General features: G+C 40.1%; 1 protein-coding gene across 6 annotated transcripts in view; it reads left to right on the top strand.

The window, feature by feature from the left end:
- The window catches only part of utrn (utrophin), a 201181-nt gene extending 182813 nt beyond the window's left edge, over positions 1-18368 (top strand). For 5 of the 6 annotated variants that reach the window (XM_085133820.1, XM_085133817.1, XM_085133818.1 and 2 more), the window contains 6 exons: positions 6309-6470; positions 7272-7509; positions 11357-11432; positions 11631-11714; positions 14471-14496; positions 17042-18368. In XM_085133820.1, coding sequence (XP_084989946.1) covers positions 6309-6470; positions 7272-7509; positions 11357-11432; positions 11631-11714; positions 14471-14496; positions 17042-17050 — 595 coding nt within the window. In that variant the 3' untranslated portion in view covers positions 17051-18368. The remainder of the gene's footprint in view (positions 1-6308; positions 6471-7271; positions 7510-11356; positions 11433-11630; positions 11715-14470; positions 14497-17041) is intronic. The other variant, XM_085133819.1, reaches the window with a different exon arrangement.
- The last annotated feature ends 2136 nt before the right edge of the window (positions 18369-20504 follow it).

The raw sequence follows: 20504 nt of genomic DNA, 5'->3' as shown, positions 1-20504 counted from the left end.
GGAAGGGCACACGGGGTGGATGGCTAAAACCTTTGAGAATCTGCAGTAAAGATAAAGCAACTTCGCTGTGTTGTAGGTTGTATCCCCTGCTGATGTGCTTGCATCATGTGGACCACTGCTCCCACACTTCACCTTCAACCAACCTTGATGCTTAGAATAACAGTTTCAGACGAAGACAAAACGCTATTGAAGACTCCCAAAAGCTGCATTTGTCCGCTCTCAATAGGAGGACCGAAGAATGGAAAGACAAAAACTGTTGGCGAGCAGGGCAAAGTAGAAACAGAGGTGGATTTATTTTCGCTCAAAGCTTTCGTAATGCGGGACAAACATATTATCATTACTCCTCCTCACTCTCTCTTTTGTGCTTTGCGCTCGGGCTTATTTAAGAGAAGAAGCCATTATCGTTTCCAACTCTAAAAAAAACAGGAAAGAACGTAGATGTTAGATACGCAGAATGTATGCAGGGCATTAATGAAGTGAGGAAGACGGTGGTTCGATGAAAGGCTAATGGGTTTAACAGCAGAAAGGGAAAAAGAACATTTAGTGCATAGTCAAAGTTGGACTTTCTCTTACTTTTACACTTTCACTGCAAAGCAACAGATGCAAACTACATATAAAAACAGCACAGGAACATTTAAATGCTTTTAGATCAATAGAAGTAATGTACTATACATTGTTATTTGATTGGTTAGTGTTTTATATTCATGGTGCACCATAAAGCCATCTTCTATATATATCCAATTTCAGCAGGGTCATGCATTTACGTAATATGCTTTTTAATGCAATAAAACTTTAAATAAATAACCTGGCCCTGAATGGGGAACATTTGTGCCTGCTGTAAACTGTTATGTATTTCAATCTAAAGGGTATCGCTAATTGACTGGGAAAATTACCTACATTTAGTCTGTCTGCTGTAACATTTGACTATTGGCTAAACAATCCTGAATTCATCCCTGATGGGAATTTTTACACGTGAAAAGCATAATCATTAGAGCCAGCCTACTTGCCCTGAAATTTACTTTAGACTAGACGTCATGAATGTCCACTTAAGTGCTTCAGTTCTGCAGCTGAATGCCATTCACAGTAGTTCTAGCAGCTGTTTTGCACATCAGTGGGGCCCGTTAATAACTTTGAATCAAATTTATTTTTTTTAAAGGCATTGTTATATAGACCACTACAGTGAAGCAGCCCACTCAGCCACACGTCCCTCTCTGCAACGAATTAACTCTCATTCCCCTTCCTTTCAAAGCTTTGAGTTTTGAGTGGTTTATTGTTCCCCCTCTTTCTTTTTGCGAGATTTACTTTTTTCTGCCTACAGCTGATTTCACCAAAGCCTCTTTGTCTATCACTGCACTCCATCTGGTGATTTGTAAGGACACACAGTCACAGAAATTATCCCAACTGCTGTAGGAGGCGGCGGTGTCGGAGCTTCCGTAACACGGGTGACTGCGATTGCCCGTTAAATGCGCGTGTTTGGCTTTTGGCTGGTATTTTCAGTACATCCACTCATCTTTAGCTTTGCATTGACTTCAATAATTATTATGTGTGCGTGCATGCACATGTGCTTCTTTGTTTCGCGTCACTTTTATGTAAAAGGGAATTCTTAATTAGAAACCTAGCGTTGCCTATTTTTATTTCTGACCCTCAACCGATGCACAGCGTTGTCATTGGCGCCGTAGGACACCACCGAGGAGCGAGACTCTCCAATTCCCCTTTTGTTGCCGGGCTTTATTGTTTGGTTATCTCTCGCTTTCCAGTCTTTCCCCGAGCACTGTCCCTTTTTCTTGTCTTTCATATTTTGCCCTTTTATTCCTGTTCCTCTCCCTTTTTATTTTTCCAGCCCTTTACTTTTTGAAACCACCTTTCATCCTGCCCGATCGTCCCCTCTTTCTCTTTTCCTTCTTTCATCAGTTTTTTGTTCTAGTCTAATCATGCTTTACCTTTGGGCCCAAGCAACCTTCAGATTAAACACTGCAGGGTGTTAAACACTGAAATAATGTTTTAGAGCCCTGCGTGCAGTGCAGAACAGTAACTCTAATAAATGAAGGACTTTACACACAGAAATCAAGGATTATAAATGTTTCTCGCCAGGGGAGAAGAATAAAAGATTTTTTCTTTGACCGTCTTTGATCCCCCCCCTTTTTTTTCTGTTTCCTCTGGTATTCCTGATTTCCTTAATTCTCTTTCTTTATATTTTCATCCGTCTTCATCTCTCACTGTTTCTCTCTGAGCTTAGACTACTCAGTTGATCGTGGCATTCAGCTTGAGAGGAGCTGCTTGCTTTGTGATATGTTAGGTAGGCCTTGAGCCCGGAGATCACTGTTGTAGCGGAATAAACTGTAAAAGTCCCCTCGGGCATGTCCTACGCCTTCCCGCGTACCAAGCATGGAATTCATATTCAAGTTGTAGCTACAGTGAACTAACAGCCTTGGTATTCATCACTATTATTCACATTTAAATCTTCTGCCACACTGATGCTCTGTTCCTCTGGCATCTCTATAATTTCTGGGTCTCTTTCTCTTCAGCCGGCCCCATGCTGCGTAAGCCTGCAGTCCTTTCAGTGCACTTCCTCCTTCTCTCAGGATTTCAGTGCAGGTGGTCTGTGAGACTGCTCTACCGCCTCTAGTCCCCATTTTCGCACGTAATGATCCCCTTCCTGCAGTCCTCTGGGTTCCTCCTGCCAGCTATAATGTCCTGCTGCAGCTTTCCGTTGTCGGGGACCTTCCCTAATTGGTCACTCAGTTTGTGCAGGACCCCGGTCCTAGTTTCTCTGTAGTGAGTAGCTCCATCTCCATCATGAGTGTCTGCCCTGTCACAGCAGAGTGATAATTCAAAGAGAGAAATGTGATTGTGTGTGTGCATGCTGGTGTATTGCTGCTTGTTGCAACAACAGCTGTGTCGACTTCCCGTCTCTTTCTGCTTTCTTTGTGCCGTTTTTCAACAACTCAGTGGTTTCAACATCTTCAGCCTTCAAATATCTAGTGAAATTGATGAATAACTACAGATACTTTGTGTTCATGCATATGCCAGAATCTCCATAAAAGTTTCAGAAAGTCTAGGAAAGTTAAGTTTGTGAAGAGTGTGTGAAAGTTAAAGCAGTGATCACACAAACTATATTTGGAAGAAGTGGTATAAAAGAAGAGGCCAAGAGGAGCTGCTAGTTACAGGAGTTCGTTTTTTTAAGCTATGGAATGTGTTTGTTCTTCTCTGAGAGTGCGGAAAGGTTTAAGCATTACATTCACCACTTAGAAAGTTTATTTCATGTCTCTTTTATGACTGGCCCCTAAAACTTTTACCAAAATACAGGGAAGGTTGAACTAGACCCAAATTGAATTCCTAAAGAAAAGGACTCATCATACAAGCTGCTTAGGCCGGTTAATCATAAAAAGCTTTTTTTCTGTGTTCATGCAAGGCTGGGCATATTGTTTCTTTTATGTTAAAAGAGATAAAAAGCCTATTTTGAGCTCCCTTTCATAAGCTTTTCACTCAGCCCATACCTTGGTCATGAAATAGTATAATTACTGTTGTCTCCAGAAAAAAAGGCGTCCTTTTCGGTAACCTCTGTCTGTGGTTGTACACGTGACCATAATGGATTCTGAATTTCTGCTCACTACTCTTGAGTGAAATGGAAAACCTGAGACATTTTAGTTCGCCAGATTTTTCTTCAGGGTTATTGTGTTAACTTTTTCTTGATAGCCAAGTATTAGGGACTCATTTCATAGTCTCCTTTGCGTATAGAGAAAGCACCTGCCTGGATGTCACTGTCACTGAGTCAGCTTTGCAGGGTTTTCAGCTCACAGACTCAATTTCACCTCAAGCACAGTATTATGTTCTGTGAGTCAGATAATGTGCATTTACTTTTCACACATAAAACTTATCCATGCTAATAATCTTACACTCACCAGGTTAATTGCTGAGATCTGGGAACACAGATTTAAGCAATTAATGTGTGGCACACACGCTACAGGAAGTGTGAGCAGGTTAATGTAAAATAGCATAGAATAATAGCATAAATACAGATGACGTTAGACTGAAATTTTCCCTTAAATTTATTCAAGTAAATTTATAAACATTATAGGACGACTGCCAGAGAAAGGATTTTTAAGTTATAGTCTAACTTTTCATGTGAGTGTGTCAGGGGTTCGGCTTTAACGCAGGCTGTGTTTCAGAATGAAGGTGACAGGTGGGCTTTGGCGCTACTCACATCACTGAGATGGCACATAAAGAGAGAAACAGATAACCACACATGCAGGTATAGAGCAGCAGCTGTTTCTCCCTTCATATCTTTTCACTATCTGCCGGGCTCTTTCTCCTCTCTGCTCCCTCCATCTCCTCATAGCCTCCCCTCATTTCAGTTATCTGATGGTAACGACTGACACATCTGTGTTTTAAACCTGGGTTTGTGGAGATTACAGCGTGGCACACCTACTGTAACTAAGGATCAAGACGTCAGCTAACACAATCCTTGTTTAGATCGGGTGCTTGGAAGCTGCCATTCATGTTTCTTCTGTTCAGTTCTTGCTCTTGCTGTTCCATAGTGTTGTACCAGTTTTGTACTTGGTAATCTAAATGGTTATACTGGTGTGTAAAACCAAAAGGCTGTAATGGCTGATCTGTGTTGGCTTTGATCAGAATTCACATAAAACTCGTATTTTGAAACATTAAATCGAGAGTTATAGATAAAGTTGTTACATAGTTGTTATATACTTTTATATAACATAAAGTGCTTAAGAAATGTATTAGTCCACTACATAGTGAAAGGGTTATACCGCATCTGCCATAAATTCAGACTTTATATTTGGTAAACATTTTTTTTTAATCTTTTTGTAATGGCTAATTTACTGCTATTTTACACTAAACTCTTTAATCAAAATTATTTTTCTAATGTTTAAGTATAATTATTGTTTTTTCCAAAGCAGATTAAACTAGCAAAGCACTTTTTTTAATTAAGATGCTAAACCCAAGTTATTTACTTGCATTCCTGAACAGAAGTGGTTTGATGTTGTGCTTGATTAATTTCTGAGAGAAGTCAAGTGTTTTGACTCAAATTTGGACAGAAAAATGTAAAATAAATAAATAATAATAAATAGATAAATAAATTGTTTGAAACGGGTGTCTTTTTTAGCAGTGGTCTCAGAATTTGATTACTGCATGTATGAAGTTTGGGTCTGCTAATGGTGAAAGAGGAAAATAATAACACAAACGAAATTTATTATTGATTTAAATTAACTATACATGCTATCAATACACAAAGACTAATCGACAGAGTGTACTGTACATTTAGCTATGGAATATGTAAAGCTGAAATGTTAAATGTAATCAAAAAAATCAAAACAGACAAACAAGAGAATAGATGCTAACTGGCTTAAATAGGGGAAAAGCATTCCCGTCTGTGTGTATAGCATCGATTGCTAGACAAGGAGGGGTGGGCAATTCATTTTCCCAAGGGGCGAAATGAGAAATTGGGATTGTTGTGGAGGGACCAATAACCTTATAAAGAGATTTAAAAAATTAATAAATAAAAATATTGAGCAGAACTGAGAACCTTAGCCTTGTGTACAAATAGCCTGAAAAGGTATTTCTGCAGTAGTCAAGAAGTATGCGCAATAGTTAGCATAGCTAACATGAAACACAAATTACAGCTTTTTTAAAAAAAAATTATAGATTTGCACATGTTTAAGCAAAGTTGACTAAAGTGAACAAACAGTAGAAATAAACCATCAGAAGATAATCATGACTGAAGAGGTGGTTGAACCTTGAAATGGCTAGCTAAAAATTTGGCTAACAGTTGAAATTGTAAGCTAACAGCATGCGTAGCTGAACCTTACTGTCAGTTAGATGTAATGAGAACACAGTTAAGAGTTAATAAAACTGATCAATTGAAAGTCAGAAAACATAATAAAAATATGAAAAGACAAAATTATTATGCATAGCTGGTAAACGGATTAAAATTCAATGTTAAAGCTCAGTTTGTAGTTGATAAATGGATTCTTGGGCTTTTGGGCTGTTTTTGGTGAAACATTTAGGAACCACTGTTTTATACAGTTTGCTGGCTGGCATGAAAAACCCTTCAATCTCCACACTCCTTCTGCTGCCTTTATAGAGCAGCACTGTGTCATGGTAATCTCCCAGGGTTCATTCAAAGCCATTTTCAAGCGTACTGATTTGATACAAGTAGTTACCATAATTCTTTCAAATGGCAAAAGTAAATAGCTCGTCTCTAACTGAACAGAAGGTGAATTGAACTGAATAGCAGGGACAGGATGTGTGGGTCTCGTCGCTCATCATAAGCTCTACACTTTCCACAGGGATGATGAGCATGCCCTGATCCTTCAGTACTGCCAAACACTGGGAGGGGAGGCCTCTCCTTGCAGCCAGCCTCAGAGTCCTGCCCAAATCTTACAGGCTGTGGAGAAGGAAGAGCGTGGCGAATTGGAGAAGATCATAGCACGCCTAGAGGAGGAGCAGAGGTAGGAGACAAACATCAAAACTGGCTAATCTTATTAAAATTGATAATCACGTCTTTGCTGATAGTGATTACAAGCTATTGATTAATTTTATGAAAAGCGACATTCTCAAAATGCATAAAAATGGGGTTTATCTGGTTGCCTTTGTTACGCTAAGTGTTTATTGACAGCCTCTTTCAAGTACACGTGTACGCTCGAGTCACACTACAGACACTTACCGTACCACCAGTGCATCTCACCCGCCAGCTCCTTCCCCGTTTTGATTTCTAAATGGAGTTGGTATAGACACAGAGTGACTGCGCAATCTATTGTTGTCGAGATGCTTTTTCCAGCATCTCGACTGGAGTGATTTAACACTGATTACACACACACACACACAGGCAGAGGGGAGCGGGTGAGAGCTTTACAGCCGGTCTCATAAATGCCAACTTAAGTAAAGTACTGCAGCTTATAGTTCTGCACTGAGAGGGTGAGGAGGAAGTGAGGCGAGAGATTTGGTAGGGGGCGTTATGTTTGGTTATCCACTGTGGATAGGATTTCACACAGAATGAAGAGGTAAACACGAGTGTGGTGTTTTGTGTGGCGTCCCGCTGTGGAAGTTCAGAACTGGCTTTTTGAATGTTTTAAGAATATTAAAACATTATATATTTACACGGGAAACACCAGGCAGAAGAACATATTCCTGTTATTTGTCCAATTTCCCAGCTGTTCAGCTGCCACAGATTGTGCGTCAATTTCACATTCATCCATGTGTATGGAAACATTTCTTGTTTCTTCACTTATTTGTTCTCAATTTTTCTTCAGGACACTGCAGAGGGAGTATGAGCAACTTAAGGAGCAACATGGACAGCGAGGCACGCCTACAGGAAGCCCCTGGGAGACGGAGGGCCCCTCCGCCCACCCCGATGAGGCAGATCTTTTAGCTGAAGCCAGGCTGCTACGACAACACAAAGGCCGGCTGGAGACCCGCATGCACATCTTGGAGGAACACAACAAACAGCTGGAATCTCAGCTTCATCGCCTCCGACAGCTACTGCACCAGGTGACGTATCATGTACACATTTTATCCCCGACTTGGGGTTATGTTTTGTTCCCGTTACCGACTGTAGTTTTGGTGCTTTGCAGACAGAAAACATGCAGTTTCTCTGAAAATAATTTAAAACCTGAAGTAACATTGTTATTGTTAATACAGCAAGTTCATAGAGCAGATGATTACTGTCTGATGGCTAGTAGGACCAATTTGCAGCAGAGCAGAGGAATTATGGTTTTCTCCTTTGAGTACAGCACATACACAACTGTGATATAAAGTTTATTTTCCACATTAGCTTCCTTTCCGTTCAGTTCATTAGGCTTGTTGTTGACGAGCAGCAGGGCAGTAATCACGGTTCACAGACTCACTCACGCACACCAGCTGGCAGGGCTGTTTCAGACGGCTCAGGAAAAAAATAATTTAAGCAGACGTAAAAGTAAAACGCTGATACAGAAAGCTTCCAGTAAATTAAAGGGATTCATTCAAAGTCGAGCTCCATCATGAGCTTGCAGTTATTAATCCCGAAATCCACATGATAACCCACTTTTATCACAATTTTTAAAAAACTGCTCATCATCATTCAGATTAGATCCTAATCACATCATTTCCATTCCACCCAGCATCCATCTCCGATCTCCGTATTAATAACTTCCAGATTTGTTTATACCCGGCCTAATTGCTCACTGAGGTTGGATTGTTTGTGCCAAGTGAGAAATTCACAAGCCTCAAGCCAAACAAGCAGCAATCCTGACAAAGCAAACTGAGGCGGGGCAGGTATTGGCTCTCTGGAAGCTGAGAAGCTGTGAGCATGGGCAATAACTCATAACAACAGGCGGCAGCTGACGTGACTCAGCAGATATTTAATGGCAGATGATTAACATTTGGACAGAAACAGTTTTAGTATTGCACTCTCACTAAATTTAAATTTGTCCTTCAGCAGAAGTACAGTAGATAAAATAAAATATTAAATAGCTGTTAGGACACTGATTTCTACTTTCTCTTAGAATACAGTTAATGTTACAAGGTTGCCAGATACTGGTAGCGTTATTAGGACATACAGACACTATAACCCACATTCGCTCATTGATTCGATTTGTCAATTTTAACTCTACAAGCATCATTTTACCACCAGATTGTAGGAAATGTTTGTTTGTTTTTTAATCTGTAGTATTTAAGTGAAAGGAGTGATATCTGGGTGGCCCGTTATAATTTGATCAAGGAAAAACTAGAAATAAGCACCATTTTTATGTAGCTTCCATGACCATGTTTTTAAAAGTAAAATCACAAAAACAAAATGCAGATCTGTTAGTAAACTTTTTGGGGCGCTCGTGCTTTTTAAAGCTGGTGAATATGAGCCGCGGTTTGCAGGATGAAAGCAATTTTTTTTTTTGAGATGAGCACCAGGCCCATTTCAGAGAGATTTTGAGTTTGTTATATTCAGTCACACGGAATGCCATCGCCATGGTAACTAACAGCTTAACTGATACAGGTGGATGCAGTTGACAGTTTGACTTATGATGGATTTGAAATTCAGAATCTCTGATTGGTGGATTTCTTCTCACTTTCTTGACATCAAGTGTGGGAAACAAGATGTATATGTAGGTTTTTTTTTTCCAGTCAGTCATCTAAAACGAGCTAACGTCATACTGTGGTTTGAAGGCAGTTTGAAGTATTTTGGCTGTCATTCACAATTTAAAGCTGCCCCTCTCATCATCCGTCTCACACACAATGTTAGATAAGAGTCCTACACCCTGACAGTGGCAGTGACCTGCACGGGTTTGTCAGATTTTCTAAATAAAAGTCCTTAGTTTCTAAATGGAAGACCAGTATGCTTTAAATTCAGTGTGTTTTCTTAATAAATAAAAGGTTAAATGTGTTATTATTAATCTGTCAATGAGAACAAAAGCACCAGAATAGTTGCAGGAATTGAACAGGATTCTTTAAAAATTACATTATGGCTTCAGTTATTTATCGGATGTTATTAAGGTGCTTTAATGCTGTGAAATTTTAAAAATAAAAGCTCCCAATTTATATTTATAACCTGAAGAGAATGCTTAAAAAATTTTAATGATTAAAAAAAAATGCATCAGTTATAGTTTGCCAGCATCCTTAAGGTGCCACATTTCCAAAATAAAAGCCTCACGTTTAGTGTTTTTCCTTACTTTTTATGATACAGGTATCAAAAGCAATCTCCCTTCAGCTTCATTAGCTCACCAAATCACTTCGAATCTTTTAACAACAAGCCACAGAGCAACCAGCAGCAGCAACACTTTCACTGCAGTGTTTTCAGTGTTTTTTCTTTTGTAGGGTCTTTAACTTACAATTCAAAGCACCTTGTGGAGACTTCTTTTGTAATTTGGCACTGTATTAAATAAAACAGAATTGGGGGGAAAAAAATAAAATTGAAGTTTAACTGAATATTTTATGACTTCCCATGGTGTCCAATTAATAATGGCAAACCGAAAGTCATTTGGCAATTCTCATCCCTATACTACACACAGAACTAAAGAAGTAAAGCGAATCAAGGACTGTGTCGCTCATTTTTAATTTGAATGCTAAAACGTTTGCTATAACTGTCAAATTATAGCGATGAGGAAGTAAAATCTCAAAGTAGAAATGCTTGAAAAACTTGCACTGAAAGGCGATTCTTAATTTGGTTTATACAGCAGACTGTCAGGTTGCAATGTGCTGTAGTTTTGTATACTGTCTAAGCTACTGCATTTCTACCTCCGCTGAGTTAGCCTTGTTTAGACTTTCCATCAATGCTGCCGCATGCTGCAGTGGATTTATTCTGATGCTGATTGCAACAGACAGAAAATCCAAACATAAACGGCGCACACAGCTACCTGCACACATGGAAACGTCCAAACACTTAAGAACTACAGTTCTCAGAGAGTCCCCGGAGACCTGACGATGTGTCAACACGTCTTTCCATCAAGTGCTGTGTTACTGCCAAGCTTCAGAGTAATAAACCCAGCCTGCCTGATGGCACGCATTAAATTCACACTCCCGAAGGGTGACCAAAGCCCTGACCTGAGCTATTCTAAGACGAGCCTCGAGACAGTTGGTTGTGCTCCAGAGACGTTTCCAACATGTTAGCCTTCGCTAGCGCTAGGGGCACGAGGAGATGAAGGAGGAGAGGAAGAAGGAGGGTATATGAGAGAGGGGAGGGAGCATTGATTTACTTTCTTGAACTTGAAAAGCCAAAGGGAATGGGAGATTGTGCCGTGAATGTCACTGGACATAAAGTGTTCACTTCTGAGCATCTGAGAAATTGTTTTTTCGACAGACTTTTGAGATATTCTGCAGTGTGTGTGTGTAATATATTAATTTATTTGTGAATCTTTAGATCTTGAGAACACAGCACACTGAAGGGCAAATAATTATTTGTTATATCAAGATGAGGTTAGAGGTTACAGAGTGGCAAGAAGCAGTGATTCAAAAATGCTAAATATGAGTGCTGTTGTTTAGATTTATGTACTATCATCTGTTTTAACCATTTTCTACTTCAGTTATATTTAAGAGCATGTGCACATATTTTTTACCTTTCCACTCACTGAAGACCATCAGGGTAAAGCATTTGAGCTAAAACTAAAAAAAAAACTGGGGTAATTTTGATTGAGGGCTTTAAATGTGATTGATACTGTAGTGTGTTAAACTCAGTTTTGGCTTGTTTGGAAAATTGTACACATCACAAGAGCCTCGTTGTGCTGCCCTTTGGTTGTTTCTTGTCTCTGCCTGCTGCTGTGAAGCAGGGCTAATTTTGAAGTTGTCAAGCAGACGCCAAGTGGAATAATTGTGTTATAATGACTAAATGTTCTTTCGTTTTGTTTTGTTTTCATGTCTGCCTCTCCATCAGCCCGATGTGGACTCGAGGGTAAATGGATTGTCCTCCCCCATTGTGCAAGATCGAGGGCCACTTACTGAAAACTCAGGTGAGACACTCAAGCTGAAAAAGGCTTAATGTACTGTTGTTTATTTAAATAGGAAGATATCAGTCCATTGCTCACAACAGAGAAAAAATATTTGCTTTTCTGCAAAAAGTGTTCCTCGCTGTGGTGCAGTATTAAAGTGTGAGTGCGTGTGGTGACTGAAAATCAACCTCTCTGTGCTTTGCGTGCATGTGTGTTCAGATGAGCTGTTGGACTCCCACAACAGCAGCTCTGACCTGGCAGATGTAATGGAGCAGATTAACAACTCCTTCCCTGCATGCAGTCGTAAGTTTCCCAATCCTCCTCCTCGAATTTCCCACCGTGCCTTCCCAGCCTCCTGCAGCAGATTTTTTTTGTCACACCATAAGGTCGAAGGTCAGCAGAGGAAAAAGTACAGTCTGCTTAACTGGAAAAGCCCTTCACAGAAAAACTGATGTAGCATGTGCAAGATACAGTGCTGTGATCATTTCTTACTTTTTTACATATTTGTCACACTTAAATCTTTCAGATCGTCAAAAAATGTTTAATATTAGACACAGATAACTCGAGTAATTGCAAAATACAGTTATTCAATGACGATTTTATTTATGAAGAGAAAGGAGCTACCCGCACCTACCTTGGCCCTGTGTGAGAAAGTAATTAATCTCCTCCTCGTTAAACGATGAATTAACTGTGATTATCCACATTTTTTGGAATGCTGAGCTCATTTTCACTAACCACACTCAGGCATGATTACTGCCAGACTGGCTGAATCAAGAAATGCCACGATCTAAAGAAGCAGCTGAGAAACAAAGTCATTGACATCTATCAGCCTGGAAAGGGTTAGAAAGCCATTTCTTAAGCTTCGGGACTCCTGTGAACCACGGTGACAGCCATTAGTTGCACATGGAGAAAACTTGGAGCAGCAGTGAACCTTCTCAGGAGTAACCGGCCTACTAAAATTATCCCAAGAGTGCAGCGACGACTCATCCAGGAGGTCACAAAATAACTACATCATCTGCAGGCTGCACCTGGCTCAGTTAAGGTCAGAGTTCATGATTGAACAACAAAAAAGAGACTGGCAAAAATGGTATCAATGAGAGAGTTCCAAGGAGAAAAGAACACAAAGACTGGTCTCACATTTGCCAAAAAAAAAAAAAAAAAACCCAAAAAAAACAACACTTTTTGGAAAAAATATTGTGTACTGACGAGACAAACGTTACATTTGGCACAAAAGTAACACAGCATTTCAGAAAAGAACATCAAAACAAAAGTCAAACATGGTGGTGGTAGTGTGATGGTCTCGGACTGTTTTGCTGTAATTGGAGGAAGCATCAACTTTGCTTTCTACCAGAAAATCCTGAAGGAGGATGTCTGACCATCAATCAGCTCATGTCCTGAACCTCAAGCACACTTTGGATGTAAACACTGGGTTATCTGGGCTTAAATCTGATTGATATGCTTTGGCATGACCTTGAGCAGGCTGTCCATGCTGGAAAATCCTCCACTTTGGCTGAATTGAGACAATTCTGCAAAGAAGAGTGAGCCACAATTCCTCCACATTGATGTGAAAAGCTCATTTCTAGTTATCACAAACTGCTCGATTGCAGGTCTTGAAGCCAAGGGTGCCACATTAGTTTATTAGCAATCGCTTTTTCACTTACGGCCAGATACTCTAGGTTTGGACAGCTTTGTCACTTACTTCATTTGTCACAATCTTCATTTAAAAACTGCAGTTTGTATTAACTCGGGTTATCTATGTCTAATATTTAAATTTGTTTGATCTGAAATATGTGTTTGCGACTGAGATAAATTTGCCAAAACAGACTGATATGTTGAATTGCTGGGACAGGAGAATATTTGGCAGTTTAGCTTCAATCACGTCTGGAACAACAAAGAGTTTTTAAAAATAGTCACTATTTACAGTAATTGTCTGTCATCTTACTTATTAAATACCACCTTTTACATTTCAGCTACACAAATGGTTTTGTAACATTCCCCTCTTTTATCATACTTATTTACATATTGTTAAAACAGTATTGAATGTTATTAAGCAGTATTTAACTTGAACTCGAAGTAGATCCGTTAGGTTCATGGGATAACTGAAATTACACATGCATGGCATGAAAGTCAATGATTCCCAGTATGTTCACAGCACAACACTGACTTTAGACATCTCTGAGGTACTTTTTCCACTAAAAAGGTGCACGCTTGAGCCTGTGGAGAAACGGTGGTACTTTTCTGATATAATCATCATAATCTACAATATCAACCAAACTCATCATTCGCCTTCCGATTTTTTTTACCACCTGTCAGTGCTCTTATTGATCCTCGTGTCTTCTTCCTCTTTCAGCCCCTCGCACACTCCTGCTCTGTATCCTTCCTTTGTATTTCCTCGTCTCTCACGCTGCCACTCGGCTTTGTGCCTGTTTCACATGTCTTTGTGTGCACAGCAATGTGTCAAGCAGCTTTGTAATCCTGAACTCAGAAGGTCTCGTCCTGCACGGCGCTGAAATTTTCCGTTTTCAGATGGTTTGCTCAGTGCGGTCCAGGTTCCTCTGCACCCATTTGTGACTTTGTGCTTTCGATTCTGATGTCTGCTCAGATGCACAGAGTTTAAATACAGGCCTAATTGTTTCAGCCATCATCATTTAAATTTGGTATTTGATCAAATTGGGAAGAAAACGTTATAGCTCATTACTCCTAATAGCTGAATCTGAAACAATATTCACCTTTGGGAATGTTAATCAAATAGCAAAATAAATTAGAATGCTAAAATATCGAGCTCGGTGATTTTTAAATTGTATTCCATTATTGGAGAGTCGAAACTCCTACGAGGGCTTTAGTTATAAATCCATTGTAATCTGGCACACGTTCCAGCGTTATTAGAATTTGGTTACTGCATAGCTCGGAGACACCGGGACTCAGCCGCTCAGTGTGCGCACAAGTACGTGGGAGGTACCCAGAGGCTGACAATTTTGTGTAGACTCATAAATGCCGAAATGAACTGGGGAGTTCAAGTGTTAAACTGCTCTAATTTTTCTTTGTTTTGCCTCCTGCAGCCTCAAGCCTCTCCTCGAGACCACAGGTAAGACATTCTCCCATAAATTTAAAGACACAACAGGGGATGTAAATTTGTCTTTTAGCAGTGGGTTGTTTTTTGTTCTTACGCCGTATTGTTTGTATTGAGGGATTGGTATTTTGGTAATTGGCAAAGGTGAGCGAAGTTGGAATAGAGCACGTTTTAGAGGTAATTACAGCTGCTGCCACAAAAGCAGTCCCCTCCACGAAGCCTTCACCTGCCTCAACCCTCCACATTCTGTGAGAAAGCGGCTGCTAATGGATCCCAGGGGAGTGCCATTAACGGCTCCTCTCTTTCTCTCAGTCTGAGGCCAAGGTGCATTTTGGGACAGAGGTATTGTGAAAGCTGTTGCCGCTGACCTCTTCCCACTGTAATTATTTACCCCGCTCCGGTGTCCCTTGGTTCTGCTTCACACCTCTTTTCCCCTCAGGGTCTTTTTAAGCTGCTCAGCTTGTCTCCCTGCACAATAAGCAGTACTTTTACATGCCAGTTAAACTGCCTATTTTCTGAGAGTCAGACATTTCTACTTTTCTCTCTGTTGACCAGAACAATACAGCCCGTCCTTTCAAGCAGTTTGCAACTCAAAATTTACATTGCTGTTAAAAACTTTGTCCTCTTTCTGATTTCTTGGTTTGCTTGGTTTTTTGTTTATTTGATAAACATACATGTTTGAGATCGAAGATATATTAATATTAGACAAAGATACCCAGAGTAAATACAAAATGCAGTTAGTTATCCAAACCTACCTGGTAATTCCCCCCTATGTCTAATAACTTGTTGTGCCACCTTTGGCAGCAAGAACGGTAATCAAGGGATGACTGGCTATGAGTATTTCACATCCCTGTGCAGGAATTTTTGTCCATTTGTTTTAATTCAGCCACACTGGAGGGTTTTCATGCATGAACGACCTGATTAAGGTCGTGTCAAAGAGTCTCATTTGGTGCAGACGTTGACTAGGTCAATCCAAAACCTTCATTTTGTTTGTTTTTTTGTATTTTTTGAGTCATTCATAGCTGGACTTGCTCGTGTGTTTCGGATCATTGCCCTGCTGCAAATGCTCTTGAGCTTCAGGGCATGAACTGGTGACAGAGTAATTTCCTTTAGGATCTTCTGGTGAAAGGTAGAATTGTTGTCAGGATGTTGGTGCAATAATCATTTTATAAAAATGCCGTGTTAGATTTACTCCACATGTAATGGGCTCAAACCTTCCAAAGAGTTCAGCTTTTGTCTCCTCAGTCCACAGAATATCTTACCCAAAGTCTTGGGGATCATCTTAGACGAGCCTTTGTGTTGGATCCACGAATGTCATTTTGCCCAGTCGTTTTCTTGTTTAATCATGAACTCTGACCTTAACTGAGTCAGGTGAAGCCTGCAGTTCTTCAGATGTTGTTCTGGGTTCTTTTGTGACCTCCTGAATGAGTCTTTGATTCTCTCTCACTTTAATTGTGGTAGGCCGGTTCACCATGTTCTCACACTGGTTCATTGGGGGCCCAAAGCTTTAGAAATGGCTTTGTAATGCTTTCCAGATTGATAGATATTAATGACTGTTTCTCAGCCCTTCCTTTAGATCGTGGTATGATGTGTTGCTTCCGAGATCAGACAGTAATCAGGCCTGAGTGTGGGTACTGAAACTGAACTCAGCTTTCCACAGTTAATTCATCGTTTAGCAATAAGTTTTTCACACATAACCAGGCAGGTGTACCTTTTTCCCCCCTTAATAAATGAAATCATCACCTAAAAACTGAATTTTGTATTTACTCGGGTTATCTTAGTCTAATATTAGAATTTGATCGACCTGAAACATAATGTAAAAAAACTAAGAAATCAGGAAGACTGCAAATACTTTTTGACAGCACTGTAAGTTTATGACTTGTATTCATTATCTACATATGCACTTCGACTACAAACACTATGTGAACCACAGGTCTCCTAGTTCTTCTGTTCTCCTGCAGGTTCCATGTTAATGATGTGTTTATTTACCACCTGCTTTGGAATACATTCCTCTGTACAATAATGCAACCTCATCTGACTCATCTGCAGCAGTGTTACACAACACATGCATTACCACATCAATTGAATATTAAATCTAATGAGTTCATTTCCCAAACATCTTCCACTCCTGGCTTTTTATAGTCCTCGGCGGACAGCGCTCCATGCACTCTCCTTTAACTTCAGCGCAAAGCTTTAGTTTGAGTGCCTAATTTCATTTCTGAGGAGAGCTCTGATTTGTAAAATCTTCCCAGATTCATCCATGCCCACCTCCCACTTTCCCCCCTTCTGCGCTCCTAATGGACTCTAACTGGCTGGAGGGACTGCAGTCCATTTGCCAGCTCTCAAACCTGATTACTTTGTTTGAACTTCTGACGTTTCCACACAGTGATGTCTTGATGAAGAGAAATGAGGCGGGTTCACCTGCTGCACTCGGGACTAACCAAAGAGACTCATAAATCCGAGCTTTTCTGTGGCTGTATGTGAACTGCGGCACTTTCTTGTTTCAAATTCTTGGTTTTTGTCGTCTGATCCAAAGCGTTTGCTCTCTGTGTGTTTTCAGATGATGTGAGGACTGACTGGAGGATGGAGAGACCATTCCCACACAAACAAAATCCCCTGTCCCTAAATCCCAAAGACGCACAGGAGCAGACAACTTAACTACTTTTACCACCTTGTCTTGTACTATGCAAACTGTACATTTTCTGAACTGTAGATTGTACCGAATTGAACATTTGTCAGTGATTTATTTAGGTATGCAGATGAGTATATGGACACGGGGCTTTGTATAGATTTTTTTGTTTTGTTTTTCAGAGGGTGGTTGGGATTTTGTTTGAATTCTGTTGACGTAACTGGGAATCAAACTGTTCCATTTTTATTTGTCATTCCACTGCTTTGTACCATCGAGCCCCGAATAGCCCCAGACTTGTTAAATGCTTGGGGAGCGCACACACTGCTCCTGGTGGCTGAAAGGATCATTTCCAAAATGTAAACTATCACCTCTCGGATCACCTGGTTTGTTTTCCTATCTATCTCGTAGCATGCTTGATGTCAAGTTCCCCTTTAAAAAGCATCGATATGCCGGCAGACTTTGTCTCAGCTGCGATTTTGTTAAAGTAAACTTTTACCCCTTCTGTGCCTACAAAGTTTGTCGTTCCACACGTGGAAGACGGAGGTGAGAGTCAATGTATTATTGTGGGATTGTGTAAAAATGGTTTTGGAAGTTACAGATTTAAATCTAAAGTTGTTTTGAATCTGGGTTTATGAGAGGCCCGCCGTTATCATGTAGAATAGGTTTGGTTTGTTTTTTTAAAAGAGATATATGTTCAGAAATCAGAGGAAAGCCATGATTGCCTTGCTACCTCAGACTCATAGACACAGTTTTGTTTTTGTGGTTCGTAAACTCGTCAAACAGTTGTGTGTTCATTTACAACCATGAGCAACCTGGTATAGATTTCTAAGCTTTAGCTCACTGTATTGGTGTACACTGCAATGAGGAGTTACCAAGTTTAAAAAAAGAAAAAAAATAAGTTACTATTACTGTACCACAATGGGTCTGTGGCCTGCTGAAGCTAGCCTCCCGTTATGATGAGTAGTATTTTATCTGTTGTTGGGTTGTTTTGGGGGTTTTTTTCCACTGGCCTTCTAGCACTGGTCCCTCACTGCGTCGTGTTGTTGTGCTATATGCTACCCTGTAAAACTTGTGAGATTGAACAACACTACTATAACCTCTGACTGTAAACTGATGGTGATGATGATTTTAATGATCATGATGAACCGTACCATGGCAGAACTGTGTCGCTTCTCCTGAGGTATGTAAAATAGATGGACCACACTACATGTAATATGGCTACGTTGTTTTATTCAAAATAAAATTTTTATAACAAGTACACGTCCCCCATGTGCTTTCGTTATTACCTCCACCACAGGAGGTTATGTTTTTGGCAACGTCTGCGTTTAAAGTTAAAAATGGTGTTGTCAAAGTTTGTGAATGCGTTAACTCGAGAACAAAGCGATGTAGGAGTTTTAAATTTACACCATAGGTATATCTACTAAAAATCTTGGGATAGTTGGAGTCAACCTCAAAGTCGAGGTCAGAGGTCAAGCTTTCTGAAAGTCTTGTGAATACGATAATTCGAGATGGAAGTCACCTATGATTTTGAAACTGATACCATCGGTGTATCTACTGGAAGGCTGAGTGGCGCCACTAGCCACTGCCAGCTTGAAAAATTAGAAATGAATTCTGATAAAACTTTGTAGAGCTGTAAAGTTGGGTCGTGCTAACAAGTCGTTAAAGTTTGGCTTATATCCAGTAAGGTTTTCAAGGTCCACTTGATTATCCTTTAAGTCCTGTAATTTGCTAAATGGGGCCTCCGTGGATCAGACTTATTTTCCCAGCACATTCTTATGCTACGCGCCAGGTTATGGGTGAAATCCAGTAAAATGACGTTCTAGCCATGTATTCCAGCCCTAAACCTAACCTTATCCCCTAACGATAACCTTAATCAGCACTTTAATAATGTTAAATATCGTTTTCCAAAGCGATTTAAGTAAAATGAACAAACGTGTAGATTGATTCCAAACAATTCTCACGTCTCCTCGTTTTTCTTTTCTCGTCATTTAGGGACGTGTTGGGTGCCCTGAAGCGTAATATGTTTACCATTTGTCACCTAGCATAAAATATTACGCTTTGGTAGTGAGAATGTGTTTTGCCCACACAAGCCAGTCTTAACTCCCCATGTGCATCAGTGAGCCTTGGCTCCTCATGACCCTATCACTGGTTACTTCCTTGGACCACTTTTGATAGATGCTGACCACTGCAGACCAAGGACATCCCACAAGAACTACAGTTTTGGACATGCTCTGACCTAGTCACGTAGCCATGACAATTTAACACTTGTCAAACTCACTCAAATCCCATTTTTCCTGCTTCTAACGCGTCAGTTTTACAATGTTCACTTGCTTCCTTATACATCGCACCCACTAACAGGTGCCAGATGAAGGATGAAGAGCTAATCACTGTAATTCACTCACCTGATCAGTGTATAGAAAGTACCATATAAAAATTTAAAGTATCATGTCACATGTGACCTCTGACCTCTCCTTCAAGGTCAATAGATTGATCTGAAGGTTGTAACGTGCGGTGGAGATGAAGCCAGCCGCGGAGGTGTGCAGGTGGATAGCGAATGAGCAACAGCGTCTGACTTTCCAAAAAGTACTCATTTATTTACAATATCAAAAATAAAAGTGCTACCTCTACCACACATTACTAAAGAGCACACTAGTCCGCGTACACACGGGAGCATCCATTACAGGAGGAGTGCGAAGAAGAAACAAAAAGGGGGTGACACACCAGTCATGAGACAGGAGGCGCCACCATGTGGTGATACACTACATTACAATAGCAACTGTTACAAGGTCATAGTGATAAACAGCTCTACATAGCTTCATTAATACTGTTTCTTACTGTCACTGTTTGTACTGACAAACACATATATATTGATATATGTTATGGGGATTGTAAATGTTACGTTACTTTGGACTTCCAACCTCTTCAAGATCAAATAAGGTCAAACTTAAGGCTTAAGTCAAGTTTATTAAAATGAGTTTCAGCCGGGCAAATAACAAAAGCCTGCACTTTGCACTTCTCATTACTATTCTATTAAAAGTGAGACAGTGAGCTGCCTTGGCGCATGTTTGTGCACTTGAAGGTTGTTTAACGCTCTAAATTTTATTAATGTAATGCAGATTAATTAACTCTACAGACTCATAAACTCTAATCAGATTCAAAGCACACCTGTTTTAAGGACTATAGGGCTTATTACAGCCAACTCCTCAGCTGTCATCCAGCCACAGGAGTCATTATTTATTAAAGGAATTGATCACGCAGTGAGAGGTTGTATCATTATTGCATGTTTGCAGTGAGCATGCTGAGCTGTAGCTGAGAACTCAAAATGAATAATGAAGCGCAATTAGCTTTTTCATAATTTACTTAAACCCTTCAGATGGATTTTTTCTTCTTCTTC

The sequence above is a fragment of the Neolamprologus multifasciatus genome, chromosome 15, assembly GCF_963576455.1.
Source record: "Neolamprologus multifasciatus chromosome 15, fNeoMul1.2, whole genome shotgun sequence".
Classification (NCBI taxonomy): Eukaryota; Metazoa; Chordata; class Actinopteri; order Cichliformes; family Cichlidae; genus Neolamprologus; species Neolamprologus multifasciatus.
The sequence above is the reverse complement of the archived record's forward strand: the minus strand, read 5'-3'. Positions and strand labels throughout refer to the sequence as shown.